This window comes from Puntigrus tetrazona, chromosome 10 (assembly GCF_018831695.1).
Source record: "Puntigrus tetrazona isolate hp1 chromosome 10, ASM1883169v1, whole genome shotgun sequence".
Classification (NCBI taxonomy): domain Eukaryota; kingdom Metazoa; phylum Chordata; class Actinopteri; order Cypriniformes; family Cyprinidae; genus Puntigrus; species Puntigrus tetrazona.
The window spans coordinates 13,893,641-13,918,813 of record NC_056708.1 but is presented as its reverse complement, the minus strand read 5'-3'; the positions used below and the strand labels follow the sequence as shown (position 1 = coordinate 13,918,813).

Genomic DNA, 25,173 nt, shown 5'->3' with positions numbered 1-25,173 from the left:
TGCCAAGGGTGAAAAGAAGGCAATTTTTCCTCACAAGTTCCATTAACAATCTTCCCGACCTTCCGTGTGAACTTTTTTTTGTCATTTAGTTCTACTTTGTATTACACTGACCACGTACGCGGCGTTAAAGGAGTGACAGCTGCGTTTAAATACAGGGTGAGTCACCTAAATTATAGTTTCGTGTGGGTACAGATCATGCGATGACTGACAGCATGGTAACCATAGCAACATTTGGTATTCACTATTTTCATTCAAAGTAACATCACAGTGATCAAAGACTCATTACGTTCTGTGGTTTTAACTAAACCTGTTAACAGAGCTATCATGTTTTGTTTGTTTGGAAGGCCGCTTTGTAGAGCGCTCTCTCCAAAGGGTTGCCATGTCCACTTATTATGAGCAACACTTATTAAGCAACTTTGGGCTTGTTGTTCGTGCTCGCCTCATAAATCCATCCAATTTATGAAGGTAATAAAGTAGTTGATGTATTACGCGTTCAAACAGATCATTAACAAGTAGTTGCTACTTCTGTAAATGACTGCAGCATTTATGAAACCGACAGGATTAAGCACTAAAAGGTGAAATGACAACCAAATTGTACGAGGGGGAAAAAAAACAACAAAAACAAACACAGTTGAAGTGTTTTAGATTTAGCCCAAATCACAGGGGGCACTGCAGGAGGTATTCACATGAACTCATATTCTTCCAAATTAATTTTTCCATTTCAGATCAACTACTCTCATAATGTACATAGCAACAGTTTGAGCAAGGCTTTACTATCTGTCTGGGTGACAGAATTCCTCCTCAGGGTTTAATAAAATATCCGCCTATTGAATGGAGATGTCCTGCAAGTCCATGAAGAAATTACGCCTGAAATATATATCCGTTCAATTATTCCCACTGTGTGTGTGTGAATAGGTAAAATATATGCAATTGAGAAAGAGCTAAATTTTGTCTGCCTTTTATAATCAGAATTTAATTCAGCCCTAAGATTAATGTGAATCATTATGAAGTGTTTCTGCGCTAACTCCAGAAAATGAAAAGCTCTGTCTTGTGTGATCATTTCCCTGGTTAAACAGCATCTGATTTCTACTTTATTCGGTTTTCGAAGCAGAATCCAAACAAGAGGAACCCCGACACCATCAACATGAGACCACATTTCTCTTTAATATTCTTTAGAAACAGCTTTTGAGTCTGGTGGTATTTCATAACAGACAGAAAGTTTGAGTTATGAAAAAGGGAGGAAGAAAGATGAAGGACAGATCGAGGAATACAAGGGAGGTGTTAGTATGGTGCACTTGTATGTTCAAAATTGCAGTTTGACGACAATGTACAAAGAAAAAGTACATGAATACAAAAAAACGTCCTCCTTCCCTCGACAGTGTCATACACATAGTCTTTTGTCAGTAAGTGACACATATTCTCAAACAAATAAATGTTCACATTGGACATGTCAGAATATTCTCAGTTCACTTTTGTATAAAGATAGACAGTCTTTGAGGAGGGACAAGGTAGGGGTGGGGGAAGTGCTATTACCCCACCTGTCCAGAAGGGGGCTCTGTGACTTTTTCCATTGACAATATAACTCTCAGCTTTAGGATCCCAATACAGACATGTATTTTATGGCTCAACAGCAGCAGGGGTCAGAGACGGTGAGTGACAGACAAGTTTGTCTATGGCTTGCATGGATTAATCTGGATTTCAAGGATTATTACCTCAGAATTTGTGTTGACTTTCTATATGGACCTTTTCACTTTATAGCCTCCTCCAAAAAATCTGGACAAGAATTGGCGTTTTTTGGAATAATGGGTTCCCTCTGGAGTCTCTAATGGGTTTATAGAAAAGTAGTTTTGGATTTACAGGTAAAATAAGGCCTGTGGGTAACGTTATTGTTCACATTTTGTTCTAAGTGGCTACAGGAGGTTGTTTGACTTATTAAGCATGTAAACTCGTACACTTGTGATACCTGTAGTTGCAGTCCTTATTTATGAACTTATTTACAACATAATTATAAAACAATCCATGTGGGTGTGACGATGTATTTTATGTTTTTTGAGTCTTTTAATGGCGTAATGAGTTTAGTCCTCCTCATGTCATTTCATACCTGTTTGCATTTGTTTTTTGTTAATATATATATTAATTAGTATTTTGGATAATAAAGGCAGATGTATAGTTTGTAAAACAAATAATACACAGTGCACTTTACTTCATTAGTGTTATTTTTAATATAGAGAATATCTAACTGTCTCTTTCTCCATTTGGGTTTAAATCAATAATCCCTAAAAACCATTAAGAACTTCCTGAGGGAACCTATGGCAAATTAACCTTCCAGGTTAGGCTTGGCGTCTGTGACCAAACAGCTGTATTTTTCCCTTTTGTGAATTATTTTGAGATATTAATGTTGTGTTGGTGTTGTTTCCCTTCTAGGTTATTGCAGCCAAGCCACAGATAACACATGATGCTTCTTGCATGAGCTCCACTTGACCTTTTCATGTCTTAATAACTTTTGCCTTCCAGTTTTTATGCAAAATACTATCTTAAGGGCACAATCAACAAATAACAACATACACAAACCCACAGCCAACTCCATTTTTCAGTAATTCTACTTTCTCTTTACTGACATCGCCAACACGGCAGCTTTAGAACAGTAGTATTTATTCCCTAATTCACAGCAAACAGCAACTTTTGTTTTTTGTCGGATCAACCTTGTCAACCATTTGTTGGGGTTGTATGAACGAGCTGTAGTGCATTCATAATGCAAGTGCAATTCTATTTCTTATATGTAAAAAAAAAAAAACATTCTCAGAACTAACCCAGTCGCTCTCTTGTGTGCTTGGCTTTCATTTTTATGTTGTCAGGTGCTAAAGGTGTTAACAACAACCCTACCACAGAAACCGCTGAGATGCTAACAGGTTGGCGAAGCAGCCCAGTTGTACATTTGTGTAAATGCTTGGTTATGTATTTTGTTCACCCCCCCCTCCTCTACTGGGCCAAAGGTCAGGACAGGGATTCAGAGGTTTTTAATGGCGATGAGCTTGACCACAATGAGCTGCTAATTATTCTGCAGAGGTGTGATGTACAACTGAATGCAGTTAACAAATGCAGTTGGGGTTTTTTTTTTGTTGTTATTGAGTATGCCCTGGAGCAACAAGAAATGGTGATAATCGAGGAGTAGTCTATTTAGTGTCCCATCTCTCGCCCACAATTCCCAGAGTTTCTTCCTATCTCCGGTTTAATTCCAGGCCTGCCTTTCGCACAAGTCCTCTGTCCCTCGAAAGGGGCTCACGTGTACACACAAACACACACACGCACCCACACACACACACACATTCGCACACAAAAGTGTAGGAGCCAGAGTAGACAGAGGGCTGAGTTTGTTCGGTAAAACCATTAGTAGATGCTTCTACAAGGCTCAGCGGAAAATAAGGGCAGTGAGACACACCAATAAGCAAAGAGGGATGATGAAACAAGGTGCCAAGAGGGATGCCGCCCTGCTGTTCGCTCTTTGCACGCCACTAGGGGGACCCACCGAAGTCCGTGGAATGCATTTGTTCTTTCGTCTTGGTTTTGACGGGTCATATTTGTCGTCCGATTCCTTGTTGGCTAACTCCTTTAAGTTATACACCTCATTCTGAGCATTGCCCTTGCGGCTTCGATGCCTTGTGCAGTTCCTGTTGCGTCCCGACTTGGGTGGCCGAGGAAGCGGCGACGGGGAGGTGGGATAGTATTGATCCTGATGTGGCAGGTGAGGATGATGATGATGATGATTGCGCGATCGATGATGGTGGTCTTTCTTCAGCGACACCCCCACATCCCCCTGGCTGGATTTGCTCTGATGGAGCGACTCCGAGCCCGTACAGGAGGGCAGCTCTTCTTTCGTTAAACGTTTCAGATCCTTTCCTGCCAGTTCCGGCGGAGCCGCGCATATTAACGAGGAGGTGGATCCACGGAAGCGCCGAAGCCAATCCCAGAGCGGCACAGCCTTGCAGTCGCACTCCCAAGGGTTGTCATTGAGCCGCAGGTACTCCAGCGCTGGCAGCTGAGCCAAGCTTTCAGCAGGAAGTTCAGGTAAGGAGTTGTTAAACAGGTAGAGAGTTGTCAGACGGCGCAGGTCGTGGAAAGCCTGTTTGTGAACCCACTGGAGCCGGTTTTGATGGAGCAGCAAGCGATCGAGGGCCCCCAGGCCACGGAAAGTGTTCTGGTGGAGGCTCCACAGCCGATTTCCATGCAGAAATAAATGGCTCAGATTCAGAAGATCAATGAACATGTCATCCTCAAGAAACTCCAGCTGGTTGTTCTGTAGAACAGCAGATAAACACCAACAGTTAGTAAGAGGCACAGAAAAAACAAGTCACAGATATGAATATCCCAAACGACAGTGTTATTGTTTTTGTCTTTTGATGAAATGTCCTGGCAAATTTAGTCAATATTTCATCATGTTGTATGAATTCATTTTAGCCTGTTTTACTCTGACTGAAATGATGCAGAGACAAAACAGCTCAATCAGCTCGAATAACTATGATTGGACCACCTGAATGAGAAAACATTGATAAAATGCTAGAAACATTGTTAGTATGTTGTTAATATCTCACAGCAGTAGATGTGTTTGTATTTGAAAAGTATTACTCATACATTTTTTTTTCATCATTTAAGATAGCTTAATCATTGATATTTTTGTCATAAAATTGCACCTTAACAAAGACGAATAATGAAATCGCAAGAACTTGGATATTCATTCTGGACCATATTAGATATTAGATCTTCCTTTTTCTTCTATGTATTCGTATTATTGCATTCAATACACTGTGTTCTCAGGACAAAATGTGTTGAAGGTAAATATGTGTATAGATATAACCTCATTGGTATTAATGATGAATAGGCATGCATGACGATGCAGGTTTTAAAAGATTGGTATGAGAGCAATTAATGTGTGCATTTTTTATGACATTTTTTATTAGAAATAAGGGAGTCATTTACATATATGCCAAACTACCTTTCCCAATAATCCATCCTCATCAGTACGCCTCTTTTATCAGGTTATGAGCTATATGTGAAGCTAAATACTGTGAAAGTGGGGCAAAACAAGCAGAGCGGAAATCACTCGAAGACACTGCTTTTCTTGGCACATTTTATTGAAAAATAGATAATAGAAAATTCTTCTGATATATTAAGCAATTTAAAAAAAAAAAGGTTTTTGGATTGGCTTTATCTATAATCCTGAATATATGACTACCCTCATGAAACCTCATGAAAGGTCAGAAACACTTAACCTTAAACATAAATCAAATTCCAAGAGTCGTGTGTCCGCAATGTTCTATGTTTCCCTTTTTGACATTTTCATTAGAAAAAAATATAGTCTCTGGTCATCGTTTTAGTGCAGCGCTTTTTGCTGCCAAGGCTGATATTGAACATTTTGAGCAGACCTTATCTGGATTTATTTGGCAAGTCAGATGATTCCTAAGCAACAGTTCAAACCGGGAGCACTGCCAGTCTAAAAAAAAAAGGATATCCATTCAAGAAGGGCATTTTTGATTTCTTTAAAATTGTATTGTATCCAGTCAGATTTTCTAAAGTGTCAGCACAACTGTGAAGCCAAGCGTCTTATAAATTCACACTCAATTTGGCTGAGAAGGGCCTAAACATGATATATTTACACAGAACATCAGACCTAGTAGAACAGGCACTTACTGTATTTGCTGTGTGTGTGGATATATATATATATATATATATATATATATATATATATATATATATATATAAAAAAACATTATAAATAATGCCATAAGCTATTCCCGTTTATTGTTGTAGTAGTCGAGGGATACCAACCTGTAAATAGAGGTACTGCAGGTTATGCAGCCCTTCAAATAAGCCAGCGGGTAGAGTGATTAGGCCACAGTGGTAGAGATGAAGAGCATGGAGTCGGGTCAGGCCCTGAAAAGTGTCAGAAGCCAGAGAGCGGAGATGTTTGTTGTCCCCCAGATCGAGCTCCTCCAGGCGGGTGAAGCCCATGAACGTGGAGGGCTGGATGTATGAGATATTGTTGGAGTAGAGCCAAAGCATGACAGTGGTGGGGCTGAAATGGCCTTGCAGCAGTCGCTGGATCTTGTTGTTTTGCAGAAATACGCGCTCGCTCTGGGCTGGGATTCCCTCTGGAACCACCAGGAAGTTGTGAGCCTGGCAGCTCACCGTGCTGGGAGAGTCGTAGCAGATGCAGTGACGGGGACACGTCTGGGTCAACTCTAAACCGCACAGCACCAGGAGAAACTCCAGACCACAGCCTACGGAAAGACAGGTGAGGAAAAGGACATGCGATCAGGGCGTGTTTCAGTGCTAAAAAGAACACTTTGGAACGTTTTCCAGCTGATCTCAGCTGGTTGAATTTGCTAGTCAAAAAAAAGAACACAGAAAAGCAATTATTCTTATAAAAACAGCATCCATGTAACTCAGGGGTACAGAAATACTATTTTCATTTTTATTTGATTATCAATTTTAGCAGTAATTAGAAGGTTCAGAATTAACACAGGTGGAAATGTGAGTATAAAAAAAAACTTTACATGATTTAAGTTAAATTATATGGTGGATAATCTGACATTATGGTCTCTTAATTCAATGTACTACAGTATGCTATAAATACCAATGTAGGTATAACAAATCATTCAGAGCAGTTCTCTGAATAGATCAACTGATTCTGACTCAAGAGAATGACTCATTCATTAATGAGATCTTGCTACTTCTCTAGTATATTGTAATACACCTGTATTATATACACTGCACTTTTATAAAGTAAGGCATACTGATTGCACAGACTGAAATGATGCAATCTTTTTGGAAACTGTGGTTAAAAAACCATTACAACGTCTGAATTAAACAAAAGAAATAATTAAATACTTTTTAATAAGACTGATCAAAATGTATCAAAAGTGACAGTAAAGACACGAATAATGTTGTTTCTCATTTCTATTCAACAAAAGAATCCTGACAAAAATAATAATATTTCCTGAAAAGTTTTAGGCAGCAGTGCTACATTAATAATGCATGTTTCTTGAGCAGCAAATCAGAATGATTTCTGAAGGATGGTGTGATTCTGAAGACAAAAGTAATGATGCTGAAAAAAGTTATTAAAATAGAAAACAATGATTTTAAATTCTAATATATCAAGATATTAGTGTTTTTTCTGTATTTTTGCTCAAATAAATAAGCATAAGAAGATGTAACTATACACCATGACAGTAAATATCAGCAGTGCAAAATGAAAAATAATATAAAAAAAATTGATAATTATATAGGTACAAATCCAGCCAATGTGACATTAATACAGATGCGGTCTCTGCCTCCATCTCTGAATATACCCAACCCACAAGGTTATACTTTAAAAGCAAAAAAATCAATGTTAAAGGTTACAGAGGAAATAAATGCATGTGCACATAAGCTTTACTGCGTATGTGTGTGCATGCAACATATCAGAATGAAAACCTCCTTGAAAGAGGCAGAAAAGGGCGGAATGGGAATAAATGATACAACCATAGAGATGAGGTTCCGATGAAGGGCGGTGTTGTAGAAGTGAGCGTTAGTGGCTCAGCATTGATTCGCCTCTTTGATGTCGAATTGAAATGGGAATGAGAGAGAGAGGGGTTTAGAGGTGCACAGCAGTGGGAAGAGTTTCGAGGAAGAGACGGAACGCGTGAGTCATTTCGGATGCACAAGAACTAAAAGGATCAGTTCTCTGCAAGAAACGGAGAGAGATTGATATTGACAGAGACAGTGAACTTGTGCAGAGAGCTGAGTGATGTGGTGTAATACGGGGTGTTCTGACACTGATATGAAACATTACCATGCTCTCAAACATTCAGCAGCAGGGAGCGTGACGGAATACTGATGCTTTTAGCATAGGTAGTGTTAAAAAGACAGTTCATCTAAAAATGAAAATTATCTTGTCATTTACCCTCCAAATGTATCTTTTTTTTTTTCTTTTCCCAAGGAAGTACGTTAAAGATTTATAAGACATGAAGTAACCAGGGGTTTGAGGGAGTGAATCACAACATTACATCCTCTGATTTAAAAACTGGGCAAAGCCACAAATGTAGAAATCGGTGTACTTAACAGGTTTACTGAAGAAATTTGCATTGCATTGAAATTGGTTGTACCCAAACAAACAAACAATATATATATATATATATATATATAGTTTATGCATATATTTTACAAACAGTGGAACATTGCAAAAATTTCTGGAAGTATAAAAATCTTTATACAAATATCTTTCGATAAATGGAGGAACGACAAGAGGGTAACTAACCGTTTTGGGTGAACTAACCCTTTAATCCTTGATGATATATTTCCTATGGAACAACATAAATAAACATTAAAATTTTTTGGGTGAACTATTGGAGCGTTAGGGCCCACCTAGAACAGTCATCAGGTCATTATATTCCAAATGCGTGTGTTTGTACATGCCTCGACATACGTGATTGTGTTTATTTAAGATTACGCTGATCTCCTCGGTATACACACAGTTGACAGATGACCTTTTCCAGCCAAGCTTTGTTTCAAAAAGCACCCAATGCCTAATACGGCGTGAAATCGCACACAGCCTTGGATGACACATGTAAGCCTTTGCATTTAAATGTTTGCATTGCTGTTTGACACAGGGCTGTTTTTTTTTACTTTTTTTTATGCCAAACATTCTCTTTGCTTTATCATCGTTACAGCAGTCCAACGACGTCAACAAAATTACACTCTTTGGCCGGTGAAATGAAGTGTATTCTTCTGAAAATAAATGCTGTATACACAGCTCTGCTGGCGGTATGAATTGAATTTGTCTGATAGGGTTCTCTTTATTTGATTATGAAAATGGACTCAAGTCAAACCAGCGGGTATTACAATGCTGTATTGCACCTGAATAACTCTTCTAGACAGTGTGTCTCTTTATCTCTTTCATTGTCATTCTATCTCTTCATGTGCGCGCACACACACACACACACACACACACACACACACACAATCGTACTCCATGTAATGCACAGGAAGGGTCGGCAAGCATGAATACGATCGTTTAGGAGCTTTAGATTACTAACGCTTAAATGAAAGGTCAAAGCACGTCTTCTTTTTCCCCCTAAGCAGCACTTGCAAATGAAAATGTATTTGAGTATCAGTTCTGCAGGTTACAGAAAGGTTAAACAGGCCTGATTAAGGACCGCCTGACATCTTAGCACCTACTGGCGAGAACTAGCATCCGTTAAATATTGGAAAGATTTCAAACAATTTTAATTTAGCCTTCTGGGCAAAGATCATTATTTTATTAGTAATGAAAGCTCCAGATTGGATTGATTTTCTGAAAGCTGGCAGTTTCGTGCGATTTGAAATAATTTAATGATATCACCTGAACATATTTTTAAATTACATTTGTATTATAATTACACCGCCATTTAAAAGTTTAGGGTAGGAAAAGGTTTGTTTTGTTTTTTTTTAATGGAAGAATTTTAAATTGATCAAATGAAATTGATCACGAGTGACAGTAAAGACATTTGTTACACAAGTTATTTTGAAATGCTGTTCTTTCTATTCATCAAAAAAAAAAATCCTATTTTAACTGTTTTCAACATTGATTAGAAATGTTTCTTGAATGATTTGATTAGAATGATTTCTGGTGTGTCGGTGAAGTTGTTGTTGTTATTGTTGCTATAAAGAGAAAACATGTCTCGTTTGTGTTTTAGTAACTTCGATTTTGCAAGAGCTGAGCGAGAGCTGATAAAAATGTAAAACTGTGACTTTAATGCAATGTAAGTCGCTTTGAATAAAAATGTCTGCTTAATGTAATAAAGCATAAATGTCAAAGTCAAACATATGTCAGTGTTTTCAAGCATGTTAAATACATCCTTTTTGTCAGATTGAACGACGTTAATCCACCCTTTAATAACTCCATTGATTCATTTATCCCTTCTACTTTAATGATCATGTACTTCACTCTTTCTCTCTCTGTCTTTTTAGCTGGATTTTAATTAGTTTCAAAGCTTATCAGCATATTTTTACCGTCAGCACAGTTAATTATGCGACTGTGTGCATTTGTGTACTTGTTTATTGTCCGCTGACTTGAATACGAACATGACAAACTGCATACAAATCTTTAGCCCTTTTTATGTATCCATTGTCCTTTGTTCTCATTTTTCATTCGCTCTTCCATAATGACCCTCTTTGATTTTCTCTCTTATCACATAACAGAGGCTGCTGAAATCCCTCCACATTCTGGGAGGTGGAGAAAAACCTTCGGGTCACCTTTCGCTCTGATCCCATTCTTATTTTTCCCCCCTTCTGTTGCTCACATTTGGATTATAACTCTGGCTGATAATTAAGTGCATTAAATATATTACGATGCCCCCTTCTCAATGATGGCTTGGGTCATTGAGAATGTTTCCTTTTATTTCTACTGAAGATGTTTCCTATAACAGCTGAACAATTGTGTTCATGTAGGCTCACGTGGAGAAAGCTTAACATTATTTAAACACCTGTCAAGTTTTGCATTTTCCATATCCCCTGCTTGTTCGTTCAAGTAATATTGTGATTAATCTGATTATGCATTCAGCTACCAACTAAATATATAACTCAAATTGTACCGACAAAAAAGATTAATCGACTATTGTCAATATATAAAGCACGCAGAAGTCACTTTCCGTTTCTGTTGGTCAGTGAATTTACAGGCTAACTTGAAAATACCGGAAAAGTTTTCACCCTCAGTGCACAGATTCCTATCGAAATGTATTTTTCTCTGAAAAATTCCATAAAAACACTTCCTCCAGTGAAATATGCCCATCCCCTGTTGTCCTCTCACATCAAAAGCCACCGATATACATGTTTAGAAATGTTTTGGGTTCCTTTCGCTTGTAAACTCTGCTCGAGCTCTCCATATTTCTTTCCTGATTCAGGCGAGTTATATTATGAATTGTGGACTCATATTTTAGCTGAAAGCAATGCTTTGAAATGAAAAATATCTTTTAATTTGTATTACAAACTCACAGCTTTTCACATGTTTTTATCAGATGTTTGAACTCTCATTCTGACGGCACCCATTCACTGATGAGCAAGTGATGTAATCAGCAATTTCCCAAATGTGTTCCCATAAAGAAACTCCTCTACATTTCGAGTAGACTGAGGATACATACATTTCCAGCGAATGGTCATTCATGGGTAAACTTCGAACGCATTTCACAATGTATAAATCTGATAATAAAAACGTTTCTGAATTCCAAATTATGATTGAAAATGGCGGCTATAAACATCACACTCGTGGTTTCGGCTGAGTTTGTATTCCTCCTCCTGAGCGCATGTGTCATTATGGATGTTATGCATCAAACTACATTATGTGTTTTTTTTTTTTTCCGTGTAAAAGAGCTGCACAAGAAAGAACATGAGAGTGGGTGTAGGCAGCGGTGACAGTCTGAATATACGGCATGGGGCGAGTGGACACACACATGCTGGGGGTAATGTTGTGCAAAACGACAAAGAAAAAAGATCCACACTGAGATAAAAGACTACAGGCTAACAGAGAATGAGGATTGGACGATTGAAACATCACAATGGGGAGGATCTGTTTGTGTTTGAGGGCCGTATGGCACAAGGAGGGCTATAATAACTGTAGGAATCAGTCCACTAGAATTCCCATTAATCTTAATGGCTGGTTCTCGGCTGGTGCGTGTGATTTAAAATCTGATATTTGAATCTTTGCTCATGGGAACTCAGCAAAGATGCTTTTGAGCCAAGTTGTCAATGTCTTGAATGCTGTAGTACTGCTTTCAGCCGGAAGGGGTTAACTGGGCCGTGCTTACCAGCCAAACCCTGACCTCTTGTTGTGGTTCCTTCTCATTAATGAAGTCAGTAAACATCTCTGTAATCAGCCAGGCCTGTCTAACAGAATGGGCCAAAGAATAAGAAGGAGTTTCTGTCTGATGCCAGCACGTATTGTTGTCTGTCAAAATGCTCATGTCTCTCCGTTTGAAGCTGGACGGTTTCTATCTGTCTGACTCTGTCTTTCACAATCTATCTGAGCGACACAATAAAACAAGATCACTCCTGTAACAATCAGCAGAACTGTGCAAAAGTGCAAAATAGTTTTTTGATGACTGACAGCTTTGTTGATTGTAATAGGAGCGATTGAGTTTGGCCACGTTGCGATGCGCAGCTGCTGGTAGTGTGGCGGACACGGTTTTTTCCCCCATATTTACAGTAGATGCTTAAGAAAGCATGTTTTACAGATAGGTATGATTTTTTCAAAATGTGTAGAAAGAGCAAGAATTTAAGCAAGAAAACTGTAATTTGGATTCCCAAAGCACAAATTCTACATAAACAAAGTTTATTTGACAATTAATGCAAATGTAAAATGAGTTGAATGACTGGATTACAAAAAGAAGGTTCTTAACAAATACACTACCAAACATTTTATTTAAAATATATTTTTTTATTCTATTATGCTTCCAAGGCTGAATGTATTTTATCAAATATGTGTTAAAGTAGTAATAACTGTGGAAATTACTCTATCCATTACTTATAAGCTATTACTCCAGTTACACAAGTCTTCTGAAAATATTTTAATAGGTCGATTTGCAGCTCAAGAAATGTATCTTTGTAATATTATTAATACTGAAAACATTGTAATATTCAGTACTTTTTGGAAACCATGATACTTGTTTTCAGGATTCTCTGTTTTTAAAAAAAAAAATTAAAAGAACATTTAATCAATTTAATGCATCCTTGCTAAATACAAATAATAATTTATTTAAAAAAAACACAAATTTTATAGCATTGGTCTGAATATGGGGAATATTAAAAGCCATACAATAGCGGATATACTGCAAGATCAAAAGACATGAACAGCAACCACACATAACTGTGTATGCAATATATCTGTATCCGCGGTATAACACTAGTAACTTTTTTCCTTCTACAGTGGCGACACAGCTTTATTCTTGATATATTTCCCTATCATCCTATCACTGCACTAAAGTAAGCTGTAAGGTGATGAAATATCTTTAGTATTTTGCTTTAAAGTGTTCACTGTTTTGCTCGATAGTCTCAATTTTAAATGTAAGTAAGAGAGACTGCATTACTGTGGGTTGTATTTCGGATCTACTTCCTGTGCGACACAGCTGATGTCTTGTTGCAGAGAGACTAATTGAAAGGCTGGTGCCGGGGACGTGTTAGTGACCCTCAGCGCTCGTCTGTCAGTACGTGTCTTTCCGTCCTTTCAGCAGTGAGACAGATAAAGCATAAAGGCTCCTTTAATTTTTTTCTCATGTCTGATTGAATAGACGAGCAGCCGCGTGCCGCTGCAGATGGACGGGCTGAGGCGATCGCATGCATATCAATGACAGCACTTATGAGCGCTGACTGTCTGTCTTAATGAGAGGCAATACTGAACCTCGCTGTCTCTCTCTCATGCGCCTTCTCTCTCCCTTTGTTCTGGACAAACTCAATTTCCTGCCCCTGTCAGCAGGAAGTGGGACGCTGTCTGTTTCTTTATCAGTGTGTTGTGTTATGTGCTTATGGCAAGTGCTTTGGTATCATTGCATTGTTTTATGTTCTGTATAACCAAAAGCTAAGCGAGGGTTGCACTGAATGGCACATTTGAACCTAACTTAAATATAGGCAATCAACTTTTTTTCTCTCAGCGTTCTGACTTTCCTTCTCAGAATTTATGAATTATGCTTTTATACCTTGCATTTCTTCTCAGAATTGTGCATTTAATTTTGAGGTTACTCACTCTTAAATATAAAGGTATCATATATTGGCATCAACGGTTCAATAAAGAACTTTTTCATTCCACAAAAGATTCTTTACAGTGAAAAAAGTTTTTTTAGATTATTAAAATGTTCTTCACACTGGTTCCTAAGAACTGTTCACTGACCAAAACGTTTGAAATTAAGTACAATGTAAGATTCGTGAATCTGAAATAAGACTCACACGAATCTAAAGTGTAATCACAGTAATGGTTCGTGGTTCATTTCAGTTCAGACCACTGATTCAGGATCCAGTGGGATTCAGTTATGAACTCACAAACTAAACAAGTCAGATTCAAACAGCTTTTAAAATCATTAAAATCATAGAATCAGTTAAAAATGTTAAAATGTATTAACATTTTCTGACAGGATTTAAAATAGTTTTCCCTAATATGTTTCTTTGTCTCAGTTTTTATCTGGAAACAATTATATTAATTACTACAGATAAAGGAAAATGAGTATATGACAAAAAATATAGTAGAAAACAAATGCATATATGACAAAACAGCGAAGGGTTAAAGCTCATATGCCACATTTGCTAGGCTCAGTTCAAGAAGTGATGGGTTTTAGAGCTAAAGCTAAAAAAATAACACTGAGGCGAATCAAACATAGCGTGTAAAGCCGATGTTCTTAACTCGCAATGTCAAGCACAACATCAAGATGGACCAACAGTGACTAAAGGCCACTGGTGTCTGTACACAGAGCTGGATTATGTGTACACTTCTCATTATAAATTGCTTGCAACTGGGGAAAAACCCTTCTGAACTCTTTGCACTGACTGGCTTATATGCTTAAGTCTTTACAAGCATCGTTCAGACCAGACACGCGGCGCACAAACATGCTCGGCCTCGCATTCTCATTTACGCCTCATTTAACACAGGAAAATTGATTCAGAGTGCAAATAATAAAATCAAAAGCCAATTACGAGCAACTTTCGGCATGCAAACACACAAGATTGTATCACATTTTGCGTGTCGTTTAAATCATAAAGTAACAAATGGATGTTTAAACCCCATTTACACACCGTTGCCTATTTTTCTACTGCAAGAATGTTTTCGTGGGCTGCATAAATGACCATAACTTTTGAAAATCTGATCACAAATGAGGTGTAAAAATGAGAATGTCATTCCATTTTGACAATGAATAAAACAGGACATTCTGGAAGGGAAAGGGGGGTGTGCGTGATGCATCATATCAAACGCGAGATGATTTATTACCAGTGCACGAATCATACTTGCTCGCAGTGCTGACTATTTCTAGCATGATTTTCCATGCATCATTTTTTTGAACAATATCCTTGTGGGTCATTGCTCACAGTTACTATTAACTCCTCTATCTTGCCTGCACTCGACTCGAGGATCTCGTAGAGATGGATCATATTTTCTTCAGTGCCTTTATGCTTCCACTGGTAGCTGTTACATCACGTCAGTCCTCATTTGCATAGAGTTCAACTTTTCTTGACACCTGCGTCCATCAATGTGAGCATTTTGCAGCAAAAACGTGGCCTTTTGAATAAGAGCAACCGAATTCCGTTACTTAACTTTATGCAAATAAGATGAGCCAGAAACATCCAATGGAATTATAGACGTGATCCAACTCCTGTAAGATACTGTATCCATGATGGATGATATGGATGCATTTGATTTATCTCTGCCCACATAGAGCGATACAATAAAAAAATGTGTGGAAAACTGTCAAATACTGAACGCATTTGATTCATGCGTTGATATGCGCTCATCTTGTTCATGATATGATGTATCATGTACAGCCGCACAAAAACTTTCCCCCGCAGAACCTTCATTTTTGGGTGCGAGCGAACAGATCAAATTTGAATGATATCGACAAAGCATCCCACTTATGATAAGATTTCCGTCTGCTTCGATTATAAAATCATATCAATTGAGCGTTAGTCCAGGTTTTGCAGTACATTATGAGAAAAAGAGATTGAGATTAGCAGGTTTGTGTTAGCTGATCTACGAGTTTGCTGCTTTGGGTTTTTGTACTTTTTTTCTTGAAGAGAATTGGAATGAAAGCAAAAGAGGACTGAAGAGACAGAGAACAAGGAACAGGAGGAAGACAGAGACCTTGGTTTGACGAGTGTAATTCCTTTTCATTAGGCCTGTTCATACGGAGACTGAGAGAGAGGCGCCATTGATCCTGCTGTAATGTCTATTCATTAACTTCACAGAGCTGAACACTGCTAATCAGGAGAGAGCTCTGTGTGTAGCCTTCATCTATCACTCACACACTCGTGCACTTGGAATTGATGTTTGCGATGTAAAATTTGGCAGAAACAGGGTCAGACAATAAATCAAAAACTCGATTCTGTTTGGTTGGGGTAATATATATTGAATATTTACGATATATTTGACATGTTTGGTGATATAAAACCGAGCAGCATTGTGAATATCGTAATGATCTTTAATGGGCTTTTTATTTGCTCATTAAGTTTTGTAAAGACTGCGCCGTGAGCAAGTTTCTTACCGCCTCCTTGTGTCATGACTGTGAGCATTAAAGCATGCTTTAATAGCTTCTCTGATTTAAATTTTACCAGATAAATAGATTTGGGATGTTTCATCCGTTTCCACAAGTGCTCTTTGTACCCGTTTGGTACAAGTATTTTTATTTATGGGAGTGCTGTCAAATCAATTAATCGCATTCAAAATAAAAGTTTGTGTTTACATGCCGACCCAGTGAGCAATTGTCATGAATTAAATTTGCACTTTCTGTATTGCACTGGTTTTGAATATTTCCCATGGGATTTTATCATTTTTGACTTCAGTCTGAGGCCAGTCCCTTTTTGGTTCAGTTTATAGTTCATCTGTAAAGAAAACCTGCTTAATAATTACTCACACCTGACAATTATATATCACTTATAAATGATTAAATACAACATTTATATACATAAATGATACATTTTTAATATTTCTACATATATATATATATATATATATATATATATATATATATATATATATATATATATATATATATATATATATATATATATACATACATACATTTATTTAAGCAGTTTTTCATTTTGGATCATAATCAGATTAAGCAGTAATTAGTAAATATACATAATTTTATCTATTCTTTTATCTAATATTATCTATTGAAATACAGTTGTTAAATGTTTCATTTTGAAATGAATCAGTTAAAATTGACTTTGCATTTGCTATTTACTGTAAATAATATTTTAATATATACATGTATTATGATACTAATAATCTATTCTTTTATTCATTTAGTCCATAAAAATTGTCCTTAATTAAAGCTTTTTTTGTAATGAATCAGTTTTATTTATTTAGTTTAATACATTATGTAATTTATTATGTAAATAAAGTTTTATATAATTATAAAATAATAATATAAATAAAATAAATAATAAATTAATGAAATAATTAAGTTTTCCTATTTTCTGCTGAAGTGACTTATCATATGTATGACATACATGTAAATAGTTTTTGCCCAGTTATATCAGTTATTTTTTTTTGTTCTCAGTCCACCTACAGTATGACGACTTGAGTGATCCAAAGTGATTCAAAACACAAACTGCACAAACCTCATTTCTATTGTTTTTTTTTTTCTGGTGTGGCCCAGCCCAGCCATGTTTCAGACTGCTGCCCGGCTCTCATTTTAGCAGGAGGTATCTGGACCTTTGAGATAGCCACTTATCCCCCGAATCCTCTGCGTCTCAGGGCAATCCCACCCCACGCCACATGCCAACATCAAAGACTCACACGCCACTGCATCATGCCAAACACGGCCCCCATATCGGCCCGTCTACCCATCTCTCTTTCTGAAACATTTGGAGGGAGTGGATGACAATCCGTTGTTTTTTTATGTGATAGCTGTAGGGAAGTACAGAAGAGTTAGGGCTCTTGGGAAAAAGCTGTCCTGAATACCGTCCAACAATTCAGCCTGCACGTGCATGGAAGCTCAGTTGTGCACAAACATATTATTTTGTATTCTCTTTGAATTGGTTGACTCTGCATTAAAAATTTGTAAAAAAAAAAAAATATATACAATTTACCCTTTTTCTCCACTTTCTTTAAAGGCCAAAAAGCATTCTGGACTGGACCTGATGGTCTTCTTTGTCTCATACTGATTGTTTTGCTTGTCTGAGTCGGGCAATGTGGCATTTAGAGAGAGGAAGGAATTTTATGCTGCTGCACCAAGCGGGGAATGAATGCCTGTCCGTTCAGCCGGCTAAAAAAGCAGATATGCCAGGGGGAATCGTGTAAGTTTGAAAAATGAAGATAGGAACGAGAAGGTAAATGTCACTGTAGTACATCAAAAAGAGGACAGTGACAAAAGTGTGTCGAGAAAGCTGTAGGAAACTAAGACGACAGGTATATTTTCAAGCCTTATAGTGACTGATAATAAATTATCCTCATGTTCTAAAGGTGAAGTGTGTAGTTTCTGAGACACACGGGAGATTGAAAAAATAATCTATTTTTTTCCCCAAACAGGTTTTCGAAACCGCCTGCTCTTCTGCCATTGGTCAGACAATCAGATAGCCCTGCCCAGAAATCACTTAATTGGCTGAGGCAATATTGCTGTTGTCAGGCAGGTCAGGATAACAAAGAGCAATGTTTGTACCACAGTGATAGTGTTTACAGTTTTATGGAGAATCATCAGATAATTTCTTTATTTTGCTTAAAAAAACAGTATAACATAAAAAAGATTAAAATGACTGATAATAAATGATCCATATGTTATACAATTGCATCTAAATCAACACCAAACAGAATTGCTAAAAATTATTTTTTCAAACAGGTTTCCCCAAACACTTTGCTCTTCTGTGATTAGTCAGACCAATCAGATAACCCCGCCTCCCTTTCAAGCCACTGGCTGAGCAAATGTTGCTGTTTGTGAGGCAGATTGAGATGCTCAAATAAAAGGCAATGCTTTGAAAGTGCCAGTGTTTACATTTTTGGCAGAATCAACTGACAGTAGGATTAGTTTAGTTTTCTCCGCGTATAAACCTTTAAAACTTCTTGCATGCCGTCCCACCATTTTTGCCTGTATAATAGGGAATCCATTACCTTTCAAACTGAAATCCTTGTCACTCGAGTTCAAAAGAGATGTTATATACTGCACATCACTAAAACGCGTGTCAAACAGTCAGCGCTGCATTTCTCTTTTAAGACATATGAGAAACACTCAAAGACAAGGCATCAAAACGATGCCATCTGTGGGAATTATTTTCTTGTGTTTATGGCAATCGCTACAATTATTTTGTGAAGAGCCTGTCGACAGAAGTTTTCTTCTCTGAGATACTTTTTCCTGCTAACCACTTCCCAGAACAATGTAGACTTTGACTCACAGAAAGATGTCAACTTTAATAACTTAATTAAGTGGTTCTAGTGTTTTACTCCTGCATGTGGTTGTTAGGGTATTTTTTGGTTAGTTACTAGAGGCTCAAGTTAAAAGAGTATAGCATCTAGTTCGCTCCTTATATGGCTTCCTCCTTCAAATTTCCCAACCCTTTTTTTTAAACATTGTTTTTAGACAGACAGCTCTTATGCTCACCAAGACTATTTTATATTTAATTTATTCCTGTGATTTTAGTAGCCCTTACTCTAGTCCTTAGTGTCACATGATCTTTCAGAAATCTTTATAATATGCTGATTTGCCTCTCAAGAAACATATCGCTGTAATGGTCATGCTGCTTAATGCTTCTGTGGAAACTGCTATATTTGTTTCGGTACTCTATGATGAATATGAAGGAACAGAATTTATTTGAAATGGAAATCTTTTGTACTGGAAGTGGCAGGTCATATTTGATCAGGTAAATGTTCTTGCTGGATAAAAGCGCTCATTTCTTTCAAATAAAAACCTTACTGGCCACAATTGGCCTATTTAAAGAGTAATATAATAGTAGTGCGATTATTCGTGTGTTTTTTTGTCCATTCTGTCATCTACCAGGTGAAATCCGTCAAAGTTGAATATAGTAATAGCACGCTATCCCTCATTGCGCTGTGTGATTGTACTAAAGTGTTGCAAGATTACACATCAAAGGTTAAGGATTAAGGATGCTGGTTTGTATGAGTCAAGTACTGCATGAGCTTCAGCAGTAGTTATGCTTGTCTTAACAAACACTGCTAATAGTCTAGTGCTTGACGCAAAGCCACGGGCACTCTTGTGAAAGTCTCTGTTAGTTGACGGTTGCTCTCATCCAAAGAAGCTTTCCAAAACAACGAGTGGTCAATCATACTGATGTCCGCCAACCAAACAGACCCTCAAGCTTTCAGGCTTGTGTAATTGGCGTACTTTATGGCCACATGGAGTGACCACGATGGCACCTGTGGGGGATTCTTGAGGGACTATGTCAAGACTCTCTGAGTAATGAATGATTCTCACACCGTCTTCTCCATTTCTGCTTTTTGCGTTCTTTCTTTGACCTTCATCATAACTGTTTTGTAACTGATGACCGTCCGTTTAATGTTTGTACGTGAACGGAGAAGATAGAAAACCTTTTTTTTTTTTTCTATTTTCTCTGCGAGAGGCAGAGTGTGTTAATGGAAGGAGATGGAGTGCAGTCTGAGCACCTGTCTCAAGGTTAATGGTTTGACGTTCTGTAATCTCCTGAATGTGGCGGCACTGTATGTGTACCAGATGACTGATGTGTTTATTGAGGAGACATTGGCCTTGTTTGAGAACTCTGAGCGGAGAATGGACTCTGAATGAACTGCGCTGCTAATAGCTTTTCATTTTAGCCCTCGATCGGTTTGAGGTTAAATAGCTGCATACAAACATTTAGTGATGAACAAATTTTTTGGCAAATAATATTTAACCATATCCTGGTTTTTCTTCAGGTTTGAGCATTTGAAAGCAGCATAATGTTTTCTTATCAAAGCTATAGAATGTATTTAGTCAGGAGCAATGAGTGACAACTGTATATTACACTGCTGTCACTTAATACACATATCTAATATAAACGTGTGATTTCTTCCCCAGCTGTTTATCTTCACAGAAACAACCATGTTGTGTGTTTTAACATTAACATGTTTGCATCCGACAGTTAAAACATGAATGAGAACTTAGGTTAATATTCAAATGCTGTGTGATAGACACTTTCTGTGCGCACTAAGAAAACAGCATAGCATTATCACAATGAATAAATAAAAGGGCCCCTTTTTAGCAAAGGTTCACCCATACAATTGAAATCTGCCATCATTTACTCATGTCATTATAAACCTAATTTACTGTGGAATACAAAATAGGTCCATACAAATGAAAGTCATTGGATGTTTAGACTTGAAATCAATTTCAGTTTATGGCCAGAAACAACTGAAACACTCTTCAAAATAACTTAATTCGCCTTCTGTAAACAGGTTTGGGTGAGTTTAATAATTATTTCATTTATATTGTAGTATAAACTAGTTACCATTAAGTGCCAGTAAGTATCCCCTATTTTAAGTACAGCAAGTACTACTTTTATACCGCAAGGATGCTTTAAATTGATCAAAAGTCATACAGCGTGCAAAAGTGCCACAAAGAACATTCATGAAAAACATTTTCAAATAATCATGTACGCCTCTCCACCCGACCCTGTAAAATTTTGCTAATGTCTTTCTCATCTATAGCTGCGGTGGACTTAATATCTTTAAATGTTCTGCCATCATAATCTAATTCTAAACCAGCTTATGTTATGGTCATGTCAGTTCACTCACCCCATTCATCATCATGCAGTCATTCATCATTTCTGTTTCCATGATGACAAAAATGCTTTATGGGCTAAACTCGCTGCCTTTTCTTTTAGACAATGAAAAGAAGATGCCTTGAAATAAAATTAATACAGAAACGATTCTACGATACAGGAAAAAGTCTGCCCACCAGCAAAGCTTAAAAACATTATCTGATTTGCTCTGTAATATGTACATAATCTTTTTATAATCTATTGTGATACGAAGCTCTTAATAATTGTTGCTTTGCAGAGGCTTTAGATCGAATGGATTTTCAAAATACTTTGTTGTCGTTCGAACCGCTTTATTCCAATCTGCGCTCGACACTAATCTGATACGTAATGAATATCAATACGGGCCGCAGCATTACTCAGTGATACCACAGGACAAACGCTGCGATAACACAACAAAACAACCAATCAAATAACTAACAAGCGCGCTGGGTTTCCATCAATACGCAGGTGCATCGATACACAGGCACGCATATCAGTGAGATTTGTGAATAAATGTCGTGTGTGTTTGTGCATATACTGTGACCGCACACACCTATCTCTTTTCTGAAGCGTGGAGTGCAGACAGATGTGTAGGTGTACGTGAGGATAGAGGCATCCAGCTGTGAAATCGCTCCGACTGGCATTTCCGCATGTGTCCCAACACTCTGATTCCCAGCGGTTTATAGTATCTCTCGCTTGCTGGGGTTTTTTTTTGGCTTCTCCGTCACTTTTTTTTTCTGTAGTTACTGACATTTTTTATTCTTAAAGTATATTTAAAGTAGAAAAAAAGTTAGAAATAGCGTTTTCATGCCAACAAACCTTTCAGTTAAACATTTACTTGAATATTTTTTCAGGGAAAAATTGACCGTTCTTCAAAGCAGTCTGTTGAAATATCATGTTTATATATGATGTTTAAGTTTAGTTTATTGATTACAAAATGATTATCTATAATATATAATAAAAGTTTGGAGTTTTTGAAAGAGCTTTCTTATGTGCATTTATTTGATCAAAAATACAGTCAAATAATTTTAAAATGAATTTCATACATTGTGTTTATATAAACAGTGACATTGTCAAATATTATTGCAATTTATAGTAACTGTTTTCGGTTGAAACTTATTAATTCTATAGAAATCATTCTAATAAGGAGATTTTTAAAAATTCATTATAAATGTGGGCAACAGTTGTTGCTTAATATTTTGTGGAAACTGTAATACTGTAATAATTTTTATTGAGGAATAAAAAGATTAAAGATTCTTTTCTGTCAATTTTGATAAATGTAATGCATCCTTGAAGTATTAATTTCTTTAAAAAAAAATCCAAACTTAAATTAAAACAAATTTCACTGGTAACATTGCATTGCAAACCTCAAAATATTCTGCATGGGATATATTCTCCTCGTATAGCCAGTGAACTCTTCTTATTCAGTTTCTGTTAGTCGGAGAACTCTGGGCACAAACCCAGCAAAAATAAAACATGCTCTTTATACCACGTAATTGGGTCATTTGGATGATTGCAAATTCCATCTAGACACTAATTAAGGCTCCTAATTAGCAGCGGGGAGTGAGAGCATGCTCAAATTCACAGGATAGCACCCTCATGTCTCCATATGTCAGGTGTGGTCAACCTTCCTGTCCTAGTTACGCTGTGTGCCTTTTATTTAAATCCCAGAGTTACCGTTCTTTTACGTAAGACATAAAGTCCTATTTTTATTATGCATGTTCAGTCAGACATTTTTACTTTAAAGGCCAATGCATGAGCAAAGATGGCGAAAATTTAATTAAAAGCAATCTTGTGATCATTATATTAGACGTGTAGTCATAATTTGATTTAGAAAGCAACTAGAGAGCGGGCCTTTCTATTAAAGCATCACTATTATAGCATGCAATAATACAATTTTAGATGCTGTTGATTGTTGAATGTTTTAATTCATTTTTAATTGCCGCTTTTATTTTATTAGGCCCATGTAGTGTCACTGCAGAATCAGATTGAAACACCGCTGCCCAATAAACGCTGTCTGTGCGTTATGATTGTAAGAGTCTCTACAATCTCATAGAGGCTATTCAATTTAAACTCATGCTATTTTAACATTGGACATTCACTCAGACATTCACTCTATATACTCTAGAATAAAATTACGTTTGATAGTGTTTGATAATGACATTGACTCCACACTGAACTGAAGTGTTAGTATTTCATTTTCTTATTATATTTTGTGCCATTTATTTGAAATTGCTTATAAAAGCAGAGGTATGTGCAAATCCTAATGGCAAGTAAGTGTAATCTACTACTGCTAGTAATAACTATTATTTTTTTTTTTTTTTTTAATGTATAAAAAATGTATTTATTTTTCATTAATAGATTATTGTATGTGCTTTCATGATCCACTCCAAATTATTTGTTACAAATATTTGAATAAAATTGTATTATTATTAATTTAACTAATTAACTGAAATATTTATTTTTTTTTTTTAACGAATGAGATGCATTTGTCTTCGGGATGCACTCATTGATCCACTCGTCCATTCATTTGTTACAAATACTATTTTTTATTAATAATAATAATGCAAATGTTTTATATTATCATATTACATTATAATTGATATGTGTTTTTTGTTTTGTATGTAGGTTTTATACATGTGCGCAAACATTTATGCATAATGCTTTAAAAAATCCTTATAAGAAGCAGAATCATTTGAACTTTTCGCTGTACATTCATTCGTTCGTTCATTCGTTCACTTTGTATTTTCCCTCACCCAATCCCTTCACTGTTATCTCTATCGTTTCCTCTCGCTGCATCTGTTTCTCTGTATCCACTCAGTGTGAAATTGATCAATTTTGCCTCAGTGAGACTTCTCTCCTCAATTAACAGTAATTGCATGTTTCTGAGCCCATATGATAGTGTTTGTGTGTTTGTGTGAGTGTGTAGATGTTTATATGAGTTGGTTTTAATTTAAAATAAATGAACTGTTAGCACATCCACAAACTCCATTCCCACCCCCCTTTCAGGAAGCTAGTAATTGCGTGTATTTCACTGCTGGTTTAAATACTTGACAGTAAGTCTGTGTGTGTATATGTGTGTGTGTGTGTGTGTGTGTGTGTGTGTGTGTGTGTGTGTGTGTGTGGGGCTCCATCCATGTCCCCTCAGAATGTGTGTGCGTATGCATAAAACATAAGCGTGTGTAAGTGTGTGTTTGCATGAAAATATTTTCAGCCGCTGTCATGGTAGTTGACAAGGAAACAAGACAGAGGAGAGACAGGAAGTGAGCAAAGCAATGACAGAGCTTGAGCTGATTTTAATGGCCTGTGCGCTGTCTGACTGAAGATTATACCAATGACAGAGCCAAAGGACAGAAGAGAGAAAGGGAGAAGGAAAACAAGAACAAAAAAAGTGAAAGAGTAGGAGAGATGGACAGAGAGGGAGAGAGAAAGAAACTTATGGGCGAAAAAAGACAGTAATGGCGGGAAAATGGAGGATCATCTATCAGGCTAAAATGCAGATGTAAGAGTGTGTTTCTAACTACCTATAGAGCAAAGTCTATTTTAAAGGAACACTTTATCTAAAAATACGTTTTCTTTCATTTATTTACCATGTTCTTTCAAACTCACATGACTAAAAAGTGAAATTTTCCTCGTCAAGCATCAACAATATATCAGCAGTGTGTGGTTTTTTTTGACAGACTTTTTCAATGTTTTAAAACAATATATTGAGTGGCTAGC

General features: G+C 36.9%; 1 protein-coding gene across 1 annotated transcript in view; it reads right to left on the bottom strand.

Moving 5' to 3' along the window:
* Nucleotides 1-1,145: 1,145 nt before the first annotated feature.
* LOC122352506 (reticulon-4 receptor-like 1) overlaps nt 1,146-25,173 on the bottom strand; it is an 89,478-nt gene continuing 65,450 nt past the window's right edge. Inside the window, exons 2-3 of the mRNA XM_043249933.1 lie at nt 5,824-6,275; nt 1,146-4,294 (exon numbers count right to left, since the gene is read on the bottom strand). Coding sequence (XP_043105868.1) covers nt 3,410-4,294; nt 5,824-6,275 — 1,337 coding nt within the window. The 3' untranslated portion in view covers nt 1,146-3,409. The remainder of the gene's footprint in view (nt 4,295-5,823; nt 6,276-25,173) is intronic.